This window comes from Chelonia mydas, chromosome 15, assembly GCF_015237465.2.
Source record: "Chelonia mydas isolate rCheMyd1 chromosome 15, rCheMyd1.pri.v2, whole genome shotgun sequence".
Classification (NCBI taxonomy): Eukaryota; Metazoa; Chordata; order Testudines; family Cheloniidae; genus Chelonia; species Chelonia mydas.
Window position 1 is genome coordinate 22,583,845 of NC_057856.1, and position 16,074 is coordinate 22,599,918.

The 16,074-nt window shown below is 43.9% G+C and overlaps 1 protein-coding gene across 4 annotated transcripts in view; it reads right to left on the reverse strand.

The window, feature by feature from the left end:
• Positions 1–16,074, reverse strand: part of LOC102944465 (transmembrane protein 132C) — a 294,416-nt gene that overhangs the window by 115,571 nt on the left and 162,771 nt on the right. For 3 of the 4 annotated variants that reach the window (XM_037878769.2, XM_043529471.1, XM_043529470.1), the window contains one exon: positions 15,131–15,277. The exons of the other annotated variant lie outside the window; for it this stretch is intronic. In XM_037878769.2, the coding sequence (XP_037734697.1) occupies positions 15,131–15,277 (147 nt within the window). The remainder of the gene's footprint in view (positions 1–15,130; positions 15,278–16,074) is intronic. 4 annotated transcript variants of the gene reach the window in all.

Here is a 16,074-nt window from a genome sequence, read left to right on the forward strand (position 1 = left end):
CTGACCCTGCAATGTTTGCTTATAGGAGTGACTGCAAGTTTGGTCACACCTCAGTAATTCTCTCAGCCTGGGGATACTGAAAAGTGCAAGAGAGGCTGCATGTCAGAATAATCCATACAGTCCAATTAACCGAACATGGCAACAATCCCCTCCGGATTGGTTCTGGGGGTAACATTTTCAAAAGCTGAGCTCCCAGCCCATTCTTAGGGATCACGTCCTCTGCACTTACTGTTATATTTCTAGGTTAACTGTTCTAAGCAAGACCCTAGCTCATGATTGCTTTGATTTTCTATGGACTTAAAACACTGTTCCTCTGCAGCACATAGAAAATTCAGTTAGCCAGATACTGTATCTGTGCCTAACCATGTTTGTAAGGGACGTCCTGGCCTGAACCAGACAGGTTTCCATAGAAGCAGGATGATATGATTTTTCTATAAAGACATGAACGGTCTACAATCCAACTAGTTTTCAGACCAGTTTCTCCCGCCTCCATATGCCCTCATTGTGACTGGTGAGGATTATGTGAAGCCCTCTTGCTGTGCCTAGAGTTGAATCTATGAAGACCGTTGTCTGAGGAGGGTTCCCAGCTGTGGAATTTGCTGCCTCTAACAGCCCAACGCATCCTGGATTTGGTAACCCTCACGGCATAATGCAAAGTCTGTTCTCTTGTACTTATGCACATTCCCAACCTACAAACAGGGAGTATTCCGACTGTTGGCTAGTAAAGGTGGTCATAAGGGACGGTGATTTTGTTTGTTTTTCCATTGTTGGGCAATCTTTGCATGATATAATTAGTAATATAGTTACAGTAGAACTGCAAAGAAGCAGCCTAAATTGTAGTTAGGGGCAGCCCAGTGCAATGCCAAAGGGCTTGTTTAAGAAACAGAGACAGTTTGGTGGAACAGAAGAATTTTTTTTTAACTTGTTTGCAAATGGTCACCAGTTCTATTCCTACGTAACCCAGGGCAGAAGAGGCTGGGATTCAGGAAACCTGGGTTCAGTTCCCTGCTCCTCCACAGACTTCCTGTGTGACCACAGGTAAGTCACCATGGGACAGATGTTTATAGGTATTTCAAAAAAAGAAAAGGAGGACTTGTGGCACCTTAGAGACTAACAAATTTATTTGAGCATAAGCTTTCATGAGCTACAGCTCACTTCATCGGTTGCATCCGATGAAGTGAGCTGCTCACGAAAGCTCATGCTCAAATAAATTGGTTAGTCCCTAAGGTGCCACAAGTACTCCTTTTCCTTTTCTTTTTGCGGACACAGACTAACATGGCTGCTACTCTGAAACCTGTCATTATAGGTATTTCAGTGTCTAAAGATGCACAAAGGTGCCCAGGGGGTTTTTCAAGAGCATGTAGTTGCTTAACACCTACTTATTTCAATGGGAGTTAGGGAACTAGGTGCTTTTTCATTTTCCACTGAATGCATCCGATGAAGTGAGCTGTAGCTCACGAAAGCTTATGCTCAAATAAACTGGTTAGTCTCTAAGGTGCCACAAGTCCTCCTCTTTTTTTTTTTTAGGTGCTTTTTGCAAATCTTATTAGGTGACTAAATACCTTTAAAAATCTGGCCCTTAGTCCATCTGCACCTAGGGCATAATAGCAGTTCCCTAGCTCCCTGGGGTGTTGTGAGGCTAAACATACTAATGATTGTGAGGCACTCACATACCACAGTAATGAGTGCACGATAAATACCTGAGACAGACAGAGTTGAAACAAGGGACCTTATTGTCTTTCTCTTCACACCGCCTGGGGCCAGAAGTGGCTACAATTCCTCACTCACCTGGATTTGTGCTGGAAATGGCCCACCTTGATTATCATACACATTGTAAGGAGAGTGATCACTTTAGATAAGCTATTACCAGCAGGAGAGTGGGGTGGGGGGAGAGAAAACCTTTTGTAGTGGTAAACACCCATTTTTTCATGATCTGTGTGTATAAAAACATCCTCACTGCATTTTCCACTTTTATGCATCCGATGAAGTGAGCTGTAGCTCACGAAAGCTTAGGCTCAAATAAATTGGTTAGTCTCTAAGGTGCCACAAGTACTCCTTTTCTTTTTGCGAATACAGACTAACACGGCTGCTACTCTGAAACCTGTCACTCCTTTTACTGGCCATAACTGAAAGGAAATCCCAGACAGAGGTGAGTTTGGGGGACAAGTTTGCAAGCCAGAGGAGAGAACTGGGAAAGCTGCCTCAGGGACGATGCTATCTCAGTTGCAACAATGGAGCCTGTTGCCCCCGAGTACTCTATGTTCATATGCGATGGAATATTGTTCCCCACAGGGTGGAAGAGGACTGGAATGCAGAGAACTGTGAGAACATTTTCTTCACAGAACTTCGCATGGAAATGTCCATTACCTCACTTCAGGCAATCTCCTCCTCCTGAAATGTTGCTTTGGTGAAGAAATTTTAAGACAAAAAGGTTTCCTTTGAGAAAGTCAGTCAAAATGCCTCCTGCTGACCAACCAGGGGCCCAGGGGTAACTTCTGTCAGTCAGGGAAACCAGAAGGAATACCATATGGCTTCCACTGTACGACTGTTCCCAACTCCAAATGCACTGTGAAAAGCTGCCTTGAAGTTTTTGCAGAAATCTACTTTGTGCAAAAAATCACTTCCTACTCAAATTGAACTTTGTCATTAATGCAAAGCACATTTGGCATGAACATTTGAAGACTACAGAAGTGTCCTTTCTCGCTCAAGAATATAGCACGAGAGAATTTTTCAAACATACCCATTGCCAGTTGTGCATTTTCACTGTCCGAGAGGGAGTTTTATCTAGGATAACATGGTCTCCACTTACTCATCATGAAAAGAGAGTCACAGGCATAACCGAACCAGGGAATTCTACAGGTCTAGCCAGGCAAGCAGATGTTATTTGGGAATGAACAAAATCCCGCTTGGAATATGGTCTTCCCACTTTGTTTCATCAAGTTTCTGAACATTCTGCATGTAATGTATTCAAGACACATTTTGAGAAATAGCATTTTCCAGCAGGGTGGCTCACCCAACGTCTATAAAAGAGGAGGAAAAAAGCCATAGGGGCCAATAACCATACACAATTAAAGAGCCCTAAGTTTAGCTAAATGATTACTAAACTGGCCAGAGAAGTTACACTCCTTGAACTGAATGCATCCAAATGAAGTGAGCTGTAGCTCACGAAAGCTTACGCTCAAATAAATTTGTTCGTCTCTAAGGTGCCACAAGTCCTCCTTTTCCTTTTTCCTTGAACTGTGCCAATCGACTTCTATTCTGGCTGTAATCTAGTAGTTATAATGGCATATTTTATGCAGATTATGCACATTACCGATTTCTTATGTCTATTGCACAGCGATTAACATTGTGACACTACAGTTTTAAATTGGACGCTAGGAAAGAAGTAACTACTGTAATTCTTGTTGGCTGGTCTATCAGAAAAGCTTTGGTTGGCAGGGCACTTTGCTTTAACGCAACAAAACGGCATTGCTAAATCTGCTATTCTCCCTACAAATAGTTGAAATTGGAAAGGGTTCAGTGGCTGAGGTCACTCGGATACCATGGCAGAGTCATTATTGAATTTTGACTGCTCTGATTACAAAGAGTGCACACTCAGTCCATTAATTTGTAGTGTGGAAACTAAAAATCAATGGGGTGCTACTTAAAACCACTTTTGTAATAATTATAATCCCGCATGCTGATGTACATACACATGCAAAGGGAGCATGTGAGCTGCTGAAGAGCCAAAAGAGGATAGGAAAATAGCCAATGTGTTGAGCTGTATCTCAGAAAAGGGAAAACTCAGCCTAGACTAAAGCATTTGGGGCAAAATCCTGGCCCCACTGAAGTCAAAGAGAGTTTTGAAACTGACTTCAATGAAGCTAGGGTTTCGCCCCTGGAAACTTAACTGCAACCGGAAGCCCAGGATCCATTCAAGAGACTGACAGGTGCTTACGTTTTCCTTAATAAACTCATTTCACGCTGGTGGTACTAGAACATTGGTGCAATAAGAATGGAAGAGAAGTGTATCCGTGGTCCAGGATGGAACCTGGGAGAGGTAATGTTTGGTGGAGTAAGGTATTTCAGAGGCAATACTATGTGACCTATTTACACCATATGTTATGTACTAAATAGCACAGCTCTGCTAAAAACTAAAAGCTGTGTCCTTCCTCTGGTGGCCGCAGAGGGGATCTTGAGGACAGCCTGGTGGTGGGAGTCTAGTTCCTTTGGGCCAGATTCCTGTGATTTTTACTAGAAAAAAAAGTATCAGGCTTCCTGGGAAAAGGCTCAGATAGGAGAGGATGTGTTACACACTGCTCTGTGAAAATGCATGGTCAATATTTGCATGTTCACTATTATCCAATTGCATTTTCTATTAAAAGGTCTGCAAATATTACAAGGGGATGCATTTGCCAATCTTAAATGCACCACACCCCATTGTGCCCTGGGTTACATAAAAACAGTCCACTGCAAACAATAGGATTGCATGGGTGTAACTCAGGACAGAATCGGAGTCATTATATATATGTAAATGATGCATAATCAGTTGTTTTTCAAACCCACAAAGACCAACTTGATGACAAATGGAGCCGTCCAGCTCCACCATGCCCAGTCACTAGGAGATATATAGTATAATTAAAAACAGTTCAATTTAAACTCTTCCTTCCTCTCCTCATCCCCACCACATTTATGTGACAGAAACCAACCAAAGCCAGAACATTCATAAAAGCATGACACCAACTTCTGTTGTTGAGAGAGACAAACTTTTGTACTTATACAGAAGAGCTCTCTGTAAGCCGGGGGTGGCCAACCCGTGGCTCTGGAGCCACATGCGGCTCTTCAGAAGTTAATATGCGGCTCCTTGTACAGGCACCGACTCCGGGGCTGGAGCGATAAGCGCCGTATTTCCAATGTGCTGGGGTGGGAGTGGGGGGGCTCACTGCTCAACCCCTAGCTCTGCCACGCACCCTGCCCCACTCCACCCCTTCCTGCCCCGCTCCTCCTCCTCCCCACCAGAGCCTCCTGCACGCCACGAAACAGCTGATCGGGCGGTGGGGGGGGTGGGGGGGGAGTGCTGATTGGCTGGGCTGTTGGTAGGCAGGAGGCGCTGGGAGCGGGGTGGGAGGCTGCTGACATGGTACTGTGGCTCTTTGGCAATGTACATCGGTAAATTCTGTCTCCTTCTCAGTCTCACGTTGGCCAACCCCGCTGTAAAGTCAAACACTTGTCTCTCTCGCCAACAGAAGTCGGCTCAATAACAGATATGACCTCACCCACCTTGTCCGGGACCAACACAGCTACACTAGCACTGCATACAAATAATTGTGGTATCGCCGATGCCTCTGCGTGGTGGGTAGAGGATGACTTTTTAATGCTGACCCCACGTCAGCCAGTGCAGGAAACCCTCTTTCATCCATAGTCATTCACGTCAAGAGAACGACAGGGATCTCAGATAAGCATGAGCTATTATGTAGGCTGTAGTAATGCCCTGTCCACGATAGGCTAGCACCCTTGCTCTTCAAACGAGACAACCCAACCTCTGCCTTGATATGGGAAATATGTACTGCAGCACACAGGGGGGAGAGTTAACTGGAACCTACCGGCCTGAACGTTCAATGTCTTTAGCTTTGTCAGTCTGTGACACAGATAGCGTGATTTAGTCAAACGGTTTCATGAGCGCTCACATTGTTCTTGCGCTGAAAAGTGCTTCAACAAAACAACGACACCCCTGCGGTATTTGCTCCTTCTGCTTGCGCCGTGGCTGAACAGTACAATGGCATGTAAGAAGGGAATATACTCCCACACCAGTCTGCAAAGCTTCGCACAGGCCACAGGCTAGCAAAGGTGTCCTTTCTACTGCGTTCACAGGCAGAGAGAGAGAGAACTACGCAATTAAAGAATAGGAATTTACTTTTCACAGGTTGGTGTTGTACCGCAATGGAGCCAACGTATGGTCCAACATGCCAGTTACTCAGCTACCACCTGAGTGGAAGGGCAGGCCCTCGTATAGGGGTCTTTGCTCAAAACAATATGCTTGTAACCAGCGTCGAATATTAGCAATGAGGTGCTAAACAAACCTCTTTCAGATACAGAGGGGTCTGATTATCCTCTTCCTTACACGTGAGAGATCAGGAGTAATTCCATTCAGCTCAGTGGAGTGACACCTTTGTAACACTGGTGTTAGTGAGAGAAGAATTAGGTCCATCAAATGCAACCTGAGGGTTAGACTCCAACCTTAAACCCTAAAACCATCCTGAGAACCACGCTCAGATTGTGCCACTGAACGTTTTTCTGTGCTAATAAAATTAATTTCTTGGCCATTCCAATATAGTCTCATTACAACTAACTGCAGCTGGAATGGATTCTATGGGTGAGGTCAATGAAATGTGTTGATATTCAGCTGGAAGAAAAGAAAAGAGGAAAGAAGAAGAAATATCAACACTTCCCCTAGCTATTATTTTTGGCCCTATCACAGATGCATTAACAGAAAAGGCAGGCAATATGATCTATGAACGGCTGGGTTATTTGTAATGCACAACCATCACCAGCCGCATGTATGCAAATAACATCATTTAGCTAACTCTGCACAAGAGCAGCTAGGAGGTAGAACTTGCGATTCAAGTCAAAATCATGGCTGTGCTTGGTGAGCCAAAGGCACAGCCCTACTAATAAAAGGAACCTATAGCCACACAAGCACAGATGCCATGTCAGGGATGCACCTGCCTCAAGATTTGGCCCTAACTGACCAGTTCTATTAGTCTATCATGACTCACTTGTAACTCTAAGAAATGCTTTGCACATATATAATTAATTTGTGCAGGGCTCACACAGTGGTCACCATTACCATGTAGTCGTACAGGAGAGGGAGTGCGGAGGTTTTTCTGTGTACTTAGAATATGAAATAACTGTAAAGAATCCATCCACCTGTCTCCAGCTCAGCCTGTGATGTCCAGGGACCTGCAGGGGTCTCAGATGAATATGTGCTACTACTTAAACTATGGTAGGGCACTGTCCGCAGTGTGCTAATTGATACAGACTTGACAGAAGCTAGAGATGGAACAAAGCTATAAGATCATTGCGTTCAGTTCCCTGCTAGTGCAGTATATTTCCTAGAGCGTTGTCCAGTCCAGTTATAAATGTCTCAAGCAATCAGACTTCTACCAACTTCTCTTGGGGGCCTACTCTTATGGCTTCCTGTGCTGTTGTCTAAGTCTAATCAGAACAGTTCAGATGAGATTTATTATTATGGAATTCTTCATGTAGAGACAGTGGAGTGCACTTGTGTCTATAAGATACATAATCCAGATTGCTTTAGTGAGCACTAATGGGGATCTTATTCAATCTTTTAGGAAGAGTTGATTTGGGGGTTCCCCCCCCCACCACCACCCAATTTGCTTCATGCTTTATTGCCTGACTGATTTATTTCCTTTCACTGCTGCGTAAGTTACAGAGGAAAGCAGAGCTGCTCAGCAGCATGGCGCCCTGTTGCTGAACTCAGCTGTTTATGGATTCTAGCAGATGTTTCTGCTTCTAAGATTGTAAAACACACACACACACACCCTGGCTATGCATCATTTTGTCCCTTATTTACCACCTCTTCCAAATCACAAGGCAGCATTATCATAGCTGCGAAAATATCCCCAAATATGCCAAGTGACACGGATAAATAAGAGCTGACCTGAACTAAAACCAGAAGTTGTGCTTTTATGTGCAAAGAGGAAAATAAACAGAAGCGTCAGTCCAGGAAAGTGCAGCACCTCAGAGAGATTTCCCTAGATAACCTAGTTAACAAAGACATGCAGATGACAGTCAGACTTCTGCTCTATTGATGCCAAGAGCTCTGTAAAAAACACACCCACCAAACAGAAGTCATTGGGACTCCAGGTTGGAAAGCAGATAGAAAGTACATTTTCTAGTCACTCTGAAAGATGCTTGTTTTGTCAAAAAATTAAAAAAAAAAAAAATGAAAAAAATCTCACCCTAGACTTTGTGAATGACAGTTATTATTTAGTCAGTCTCTCACTACGGAATGGGTATGACGTCACGCCATTATTGTGTGATTTCACAATCCAATTCAATTTAGTATGTTCTAGTCTGTGTGCTGTTTATATACCAATGAAACAAAACAACGATCAGAATACAAACAGCCGGAATGGAGCGCGAGGATGGTCGCCAGAAGGAACTGAGGTCTCTAAGCCGGGCCAGGATATTACATGATATGGCCAAACCACAAAAGGTTTAGATCATTTGGTTTGGATAATCACCTAAAAAGCTTTTCCGAACTATGCAAACCAGCTGAGCCAGCAAATCTGAGCAGAAAATCTCCTGAGAAGGGGCTTTTTTGTGATGTTTATAGGTGGGCCAGAAGTGCTCTAAGACCAACCTGCCTTGTGGTGCTTCAGCCCTTCTGCCTCCAGACAGAAACAGCAACTGCAGAGGAGGCAAATATAAAAAATAAAGTGTGTACTGAACTTTTGGAACCTGCAAAGAGATCCTGGATGGTTCTTATTTTATCCAGTTCGGCTTGCTCATCCCTAGTTATTATTTTCTTCTCTATGAACCCACACAGCAGTAACCCTGCCCTGTGGGGGCTGGTTGAGGCCCCAGCCGCGCCCCGCTCCAACATTACTCTGCACCCTTCTAGGGGGGCACACCCCACAGATTGAAGACCTCTGAGCTATGCAGACCCTATTTGTCTTTTGCCTTGGCCTGAACCTTTTCTAATAACCCGGGCCATATAAATTTATGTTGGATTCCATGTGAAGTCCAGGAGAAACTCCTGATATTACACAGCTCTTTCAAAGAAGAGTCTGTTTGTTCACCCTCCCATCTGCCTCGGAGGGTTGCAGATTGTTGCCATAAGAGCTGTGGTGGTTATTCTTACGCTGATGATTGATACGTCCGGAGCCAAATCAGTCAAAGTATGGAACAGAAAGAGTAATGTAATGTAGCCTCAGCAAAACACTCATTTCACATGGACTCCAACAGAATTTACTTTTCCTTAATGCTCAAGAGAGCTCCCCTTCACACTGCTTTACTCTTGCTTTGCTGGCCTGCTTCCCCCCGCCCCACCACAAGCACCAAAGAAGCAGGAGACTGAAAAACAGACATTCTCCAGCAAGACAGCAGGTGCATGCACCTACTTAGCATCTATGGCGGGCATAAAGGCTGGGGCTACAGTCACTGAACATATCCCTGCTTTTCCTTGACTTGGAAATAGATTGCTTCCTTCCCAGATACGGGAAGAGTTCAGGGGGCTTTATACCTCCAGACATTTACAGCAGCAAGAAAGAGTCCTCATGAAAGCTTCCTTGGGGAAGCAACCTTGTAACCCTAGACTTCTGTGGCCTAGAAAACACGCTATTACAATGTGCAGCTGGCTGCTCCTCCACCGTCTGTGCAGATGTCCTGGCATTCACATGATTCATTGGAGGATTCTTTGCTGTGGTTTGCCCTGTATAAGGCACTGCGGGGGGGGGGGGGGGGGGGTTAACCCTAAATTGCAGAGAAAATAAGCAGAGAGAAATTCGATGAGGTAAGGAAATAAAAGGGGAAGGGTATACTTTTAAAGCCGCAGATAAGGATTTAGCTGTGTGATTTCTACTGATGTTAAGGATAGCTACACAATTGCAATCCCATGTGTCACTATGAACAGACGGCTCTTATTTATTCACAGTACAACTCAGGGATGACCAACACTGGGAGCTCTGAGGGTTACACTGGTACCTTGCCAGTAGCCCAGGGGCTGCACCTAATTTGCACTAAAATGTGCATAATATTTAAAATAAAATATTCAGCCAACCATGTTTGCTCCTACGCAACCTCTAGATAAAGGAAATTGCTAGTCACATGGGTTCATCAGCAGTAAAAACCTGTGGCCGCTCAGCTTTCTCCCATGGCTAACTAGCCAGTTTATGCACACAAATGTTTGCAGGCACAAATCCAGCATCTGTTGTAAATTTATCCCATGAAATCCTGTGGTCTTTTCCCATTGTCTAATATCACAGCTGTGGTACGTGCCATCCCGACTCAAGTACCCCACAGAAGAACAACTCCAAAGAGAAACCCTGATTCTTAAGCACCAAACATCTGGATACAGTGCAAGCAACTGATCAAACCTCAGTGTTTTCAGGTCAGCAGGTGGCTTGATTCACTGCCACCAGGCCTCTGAGCTTTGTGAAATTCCTGGTTAACTGATCACAAACTGTGCAGGCTGGAGAAGATACAGGCTCTAAGATGAAAGGGAGTACCTGTGGCACCTTAGAGACTAACAAATTTATTTGAGCATAAGCTTTCATGAGCTACAGCTCACGAAAGCTTATGCTCAAATAAATTTGTTAGTCCCTAAGGTGCCACAAGTCCTCCTTTTCTTTTTGAGAATACAGACTAACCTGGCTGCTACTCTGAAACCAGGCTCTAAGATAATACCCTGGTATGTGAGAGGGTGTATGTTGGAGGGGACTGCGTATCCCCGGGTGAAATAAAAAGCCAGAAACACAAACTATCACCCAATGTGTTACTACTTTGAAACACGCTGATCACATGCCCTATTGTTTTTTTGTTTTTGTTTTAATCACAAGAGCTCTTTTGCTTCATGCTTGAGTCACTTGGCCTCATATGATGCTGATAGATCAAGGACCTGCAGAGAATTCAAATGGCTTTTTTGGTTTCCTCTGCATCCAGATGATATGAAATGCAACTCGGTAACATCATCAGCTCATTCGGTACGACTGCAGAGATTCTCAGACTGTTAAAAGGACGCATTGTGTGCGTTAGGGGATGGGACTAAAGAACTGTGACGCAGTCTCATACGTGAGCGGGAAGCACTCTCCCCAAGTATGGCTCTTTATTAGATAGATGACTATAAAGCCATAAGTCCACAGGTCCCTCAAAAGTTCAGTGCCAAGGGGATGAAGCGTTACATTCTAGCGGTTTTCCATCAGGTCAGTTTTTCTAACAAGTTTCTTCATTCTCCCACACTCACTTCCTCTACCCAGTTAGATACATAACCAATGTGGGGGTGTTAGACAACAAAGCAGGAATCCCTTACCAGCACTGAGTGACGCCTTGCCACCACTGACTGCTGTGACTCTGGGGCGCACGCGCGCACACACACACACACACAAGCACACACACACGCATGAATGGAACAAATTCATCCTTGCCCAGATCCCAGCACAAGGACGGAAGGAAGGCAGCTTGTGCCTGCCTTATTCAGGCACTTCGGGGGCTCTATCAGCTTCCATATCAAGCCAAAGTAGCCCTTAGCTGCATCCTGGCTGCAATGGTCCCTAGGGGGCCTTTTGAGAGGACAGAATTTGCAGAGCACAGGCTTTCCCAGTCAAGTCCCTTCCCACAATTTCTCAATCTCCTCTACGCTGATGCTGCTCCACCTTCCACTCCACCCCGCTGATCTGTCTGGAACACCTTGTGTCTGGGGTTGCTGTAAGGGGCAACTTAGAGCTGGCTTCTCATCCGTCCCCCTTCTGCACTGAGGCTATTCCCAGGGAGGATGGCGAAGGCCTTAAACTGGCCACATGGCCCCTTGGCTGGTGCTCAGAATGGCAGGGAGATGATGCACCAGGATCAGGACATTTAAGTAGCTAAGACAGCAACCAAAATCTGCTCAATTATCTTTAGGACACATTTCCGTCCAGCCAACTGTCCCCTGGAAAAGAGAACCGACAAGGGACACGAACTGCAAAAGGAGTTGTTTATGCTCCACTCCCCCTAATCAATAGGTTGTTATCTTAATCATGAGTCAAATGGAGCTCAGAATAGGTTATGTTATCGGGCACACAGGCACTGTTGGTTTCAAGCTGCTTCTGGCAACAAAAAGTCACTCTGTTTTAACGGTGGAATCTTTCTTGATGAGCAGAAGGTAATGTGCTATGGCCTTGGGGTTTCAGAATACAAGTTTATGGAGCCTGGGAACATGTGGTTTACCTAAATTCTCAGGAGTTCATAGTATATCATTTTAAATAGGAATAAAATACCCCCCCCCTCATGGTTTTTGTTATTGTTTATGTAATGCCAGAGTGCATCAGACATTAAGCTAACATGTATATGAATATACAGTCCTTGCTCCCCGAAGACCTTACAATATAAATATACAAACAACATACAAAGGGTTGGGAGGAAGGATGCAAAGTTAGCCAAGGGGAAAATTAGCAACATCTAGTCACTTCCACAATTGTTTAGGTTTTATCTGGTTTTTTTTTTTTTTTTAAATTTCCAATCCGTTTTGTTTCATCCATGCTTCTTTGAAGGACAGCGGTAGTGCTTACAGACCCTTAGGAAGATATTATCTCCTAGTTCAGCAAAGCACTTGAAATCAAGGGACTGCTGTGTGTATGTGCTTGTGTGTTTTGCTACATCAGGGCCTTAGTTTTAAGGAATCTGAAAAAGCAAAGTGTGGTGGTGTAGCAAATGAGGGATTCCAGGTGATGGGGGCTGCCTGGGAGAAAGGCATAAAGGGCAGATTTTCCTGTGTGTGTGTGTGTGTGCTCGACAAGTCATTTCAGCACCAACATTGTATCATCACAACATCATGATTTGCAAAGAAACACTGTGGATCACAGTGAACGATGGGATGCAATCTCATTTTGCTGGCCCAGAATAATTTTCAGATACTGTATTTCGTAGTACTCTAAGACACACCGAGAATCAGGATGGTTCTACCAAATTGGGACTGTGTAACAGCCCAAGGGGAGAACCAGTTGTTCTTTAGGTAGGGAGAAGACTGTACAGCTGTCAAAGGCCTCTCCTTCTCTCTCCCTGCTAAACGGATTCTCTGCGCTTTACTGGAACTGAGCTGATAGTGCTAGGAGGAAAAACAACACACTGTGCATCTGGCTATTATCTCCATGGCAAGCTGTGTGAACGGATCCCATTTTCGTAATGCGTCTGAGAAATAAAAAGCTTTATTTGCTTCGTTTTAACAGCCCTTTTGCACCAATCGTGGAAACCATCTTTCTCTGCTCAAATAAGTTTACAAGTTCACTGAATTTCAGCAGGAGAAGCTTAAACTACGTGGAAGCTGAAACTCCCAAGCAGAACCCCACATTCTCTAATCTGACCTTACGCAACAGAGTGTTTTACATTGTACAGACAAGCTACATGGCTACGCTACTTTGAAAAAACTGGTGGCAATTCAGAAAGACTCCATTAGGGACCTGCAATCCTTACCCAAATTAAATTAGCTTAATAGAAAATTTGTGCTTTGCACCGAGAGGGCTCCAAATGACACTCAATAACAACCATTATGTCCATTGCTCGGTATGCATCCCCCATGGAAAATCAGTACAGACACACCTAACTGGCGCTCATTATTGTGTTCAGTGAATAAATCCCATTAATACAGCTTCGATTAGTAAACGTTGTATTTCAGTACATTAGCTGGTATATACTTCCACAGTGGTTGAAGACCTAATGGCATCAAGGTTTCGGTCTACCCAATTCTTCCTACTGCATTAACATTCTATTCAAACCCAGCCCAGTCATGCTTTTGAAAGAAAAGGGCTATTTACGTACGCAAATGCAAGAGGTGTTAATTAACACATTCACTTTTATTTGCATAATCAGTGTTAAAAATATTTTTATAGGTTAATTAGACATGATGCAAATTGGATTAAGATGATTTAATTTGGGTTTTGAAAACCTATTATATTTCCACAGCTGTAAATACATTCGGCATTATACGCTGATTCTAAAGCCCTCGTTTGCTTTTCAAACACGGTTATTTGGCAGGCTTAAATGATTTATTCTTCCTCCTTTCCCTTGCAAACTCTCTATTCCAAATTCCACTAACTGCAGTCATACCTAGCATAGATGGATTTAGCCAGTAAGCCGCTCAGATGTTTCGACACTTTATGGAAGTCTACCATTTGCTATGCACTCTCGTTGTTCGAGCACAGAGTAAAAACATGATTACAACTTCCTCAGACTCCCCTGTGCCTGGAGGAATAGTGCACAAATCTTCAGACCAATTGCAGGGGACGTCACGAACCAACCTAAGGTTGATTGAATGTTTATGACCCTCTGCAACAAGGTTGGGCTAAGACTTGAGCTAGTAATGAAACACCAACCCAAGCAAGCATCACATGGTTTTATATAGATCATACATTTGCACGGATCTAATCCACAGGAGAGCAGTAAACATTCGTTATGGTAATGTGCAATGAGAGCCAAACTAACTTCCATTGAAACGTATGATACAATTCTAATTGCCTGAAATTGGAGAAGACTGGACCTGAGAAACAGTCACAAACGGGTATGTTACATCTGGATTAACTCTTAACAAAAACATACAACACAGAAGCATAGGAATCACCATTTTAATCAAACCTGTGCTTCCTGGAGTCAAGTATTCTGTCTGACAGTGGCTAGATGCTTCAGTAAAAGGTGCAAGAAATGCTGCATTAGACACAGGGTGGATTTCTTCCTATACCCCGGCAGTTAGTGGTTGGCTTATGCCCTAGAGCATCAGCATTTATACCTCATCTGGTTTTAGCCTATCACATGTACTCATTATCCATATAAGTGTCTACTCCTGATGGTGAGAAGGAAGGCAGACTCCTCCTTCTGGTATATCTCAGAGTGACCCAACCAGGTACAGAGGACTTCAGATTGGAAGAATTCTGGGAGAAAATAATTGTCCACATACCAAAGAAAACAAAACAACAAAAACAAAACCACCCAAACTTTTTTCTATTATACTGAACATTGTCAATACTGAAAGCTTTGCATGATGATCCCACACTAATGCTTATGAGTTAATCAAGGCTCATTATAGAAGAGTTCATTGACGACTCGATGGACCAACCACGGATGAAACAAGATCAAAGCTATCAAGCCAGACAAATCTATGCTCAGCAAAGATCTTTAAAAGACATTCATGCTGGAAAAAAAATAGCTCTATTCTATTCATTTCAGCTTAAACGGAGAAGTTTTATTGTCTGAAAAGTGAGATGCCCAGTTATAGATCAGCAGATGGTACCGTAGTTAATGTAAGTGTCTCCAGATTTCCAGGCCGTAAGTTTAATAGCTCTACTAAGCAGTGGTTAACATGAGCCCTCAGTCTTTCAAGCAATGGATGGCACCATGGATATAAATGAGTTTAATGCTGAGCAGATGCGAGCGTTCTTACCTGTTCCTTGAATTTGGTGCTATCCTTTGACAGCTAACGGTCGTGGTTGAATGTTTTCCACCATTCCCCACCTCCTGCTTCACGTCCCATTGCCGGGGATCGCTTGTCTTCACGCTCAGAATATTCACGCCCTTCTTCACCTTGGCCCTGTTGGGAGCAGTGATTGTGAAATATTTAGAAGAGGGTAATTCATGACTGTGGCCTTCCTAATGTAGCTCAAAAAAATTCAATACATCAGCATTAAGGCAAGCATCGAAGGTGTTTTAAAATCCATTTGAACCTGGTAAAGATAGCAGGAGGGATAACACTAATGCAGACCTGAGCTTTGTCTACCAATGGCAACCTTTTAATTTTATTGAAAGGATCAATTAACTATATCTATTTCCATAGTCTCAGACTTTTAGGCCATCATGATCACACCATCTTCATGTTGTGAAACTTTCTGGGAAAGCCAGGTTCTCTGGGGGTGGTTTATGACGACAACTGCGAATGTAAGAAAATTTACACGCTGGATTCTTTCCCCTATTTCTGAAAAAAATCCTCACTTCGGTAGAAATTTGCCCCACCGTGGAAGTCCCAGGAACCCAAGCTTAGGCTATGGCTACACTACCGGCCATACAGCGGCACAGCTGCATCGAAGCAGAGAGAGCTCTCCCGTCCACTTAATTACTGCAGCCCCTGAGTGGCAGTAGATACATCATTGGGAGAAGCTCTCCCGCCGACATAGCACTGTCCACACCAGCGCTTAGGTCGCCGTAACTTACATTGCTCAGGGGGTGCCTTATTCACACCAGAAGAGGTAGTATGTACCAGGGCTTAGACACTTCATAGGAGTCTCATTTGGACTCTTTCCACCGGCATGAATTTCAGTAGCAGCTCTTTAAAAAAGCCTTTTTTCCTTGCTTCTAATATACTTGTAGTTCCGTGGCATTAACAGTGGGTTC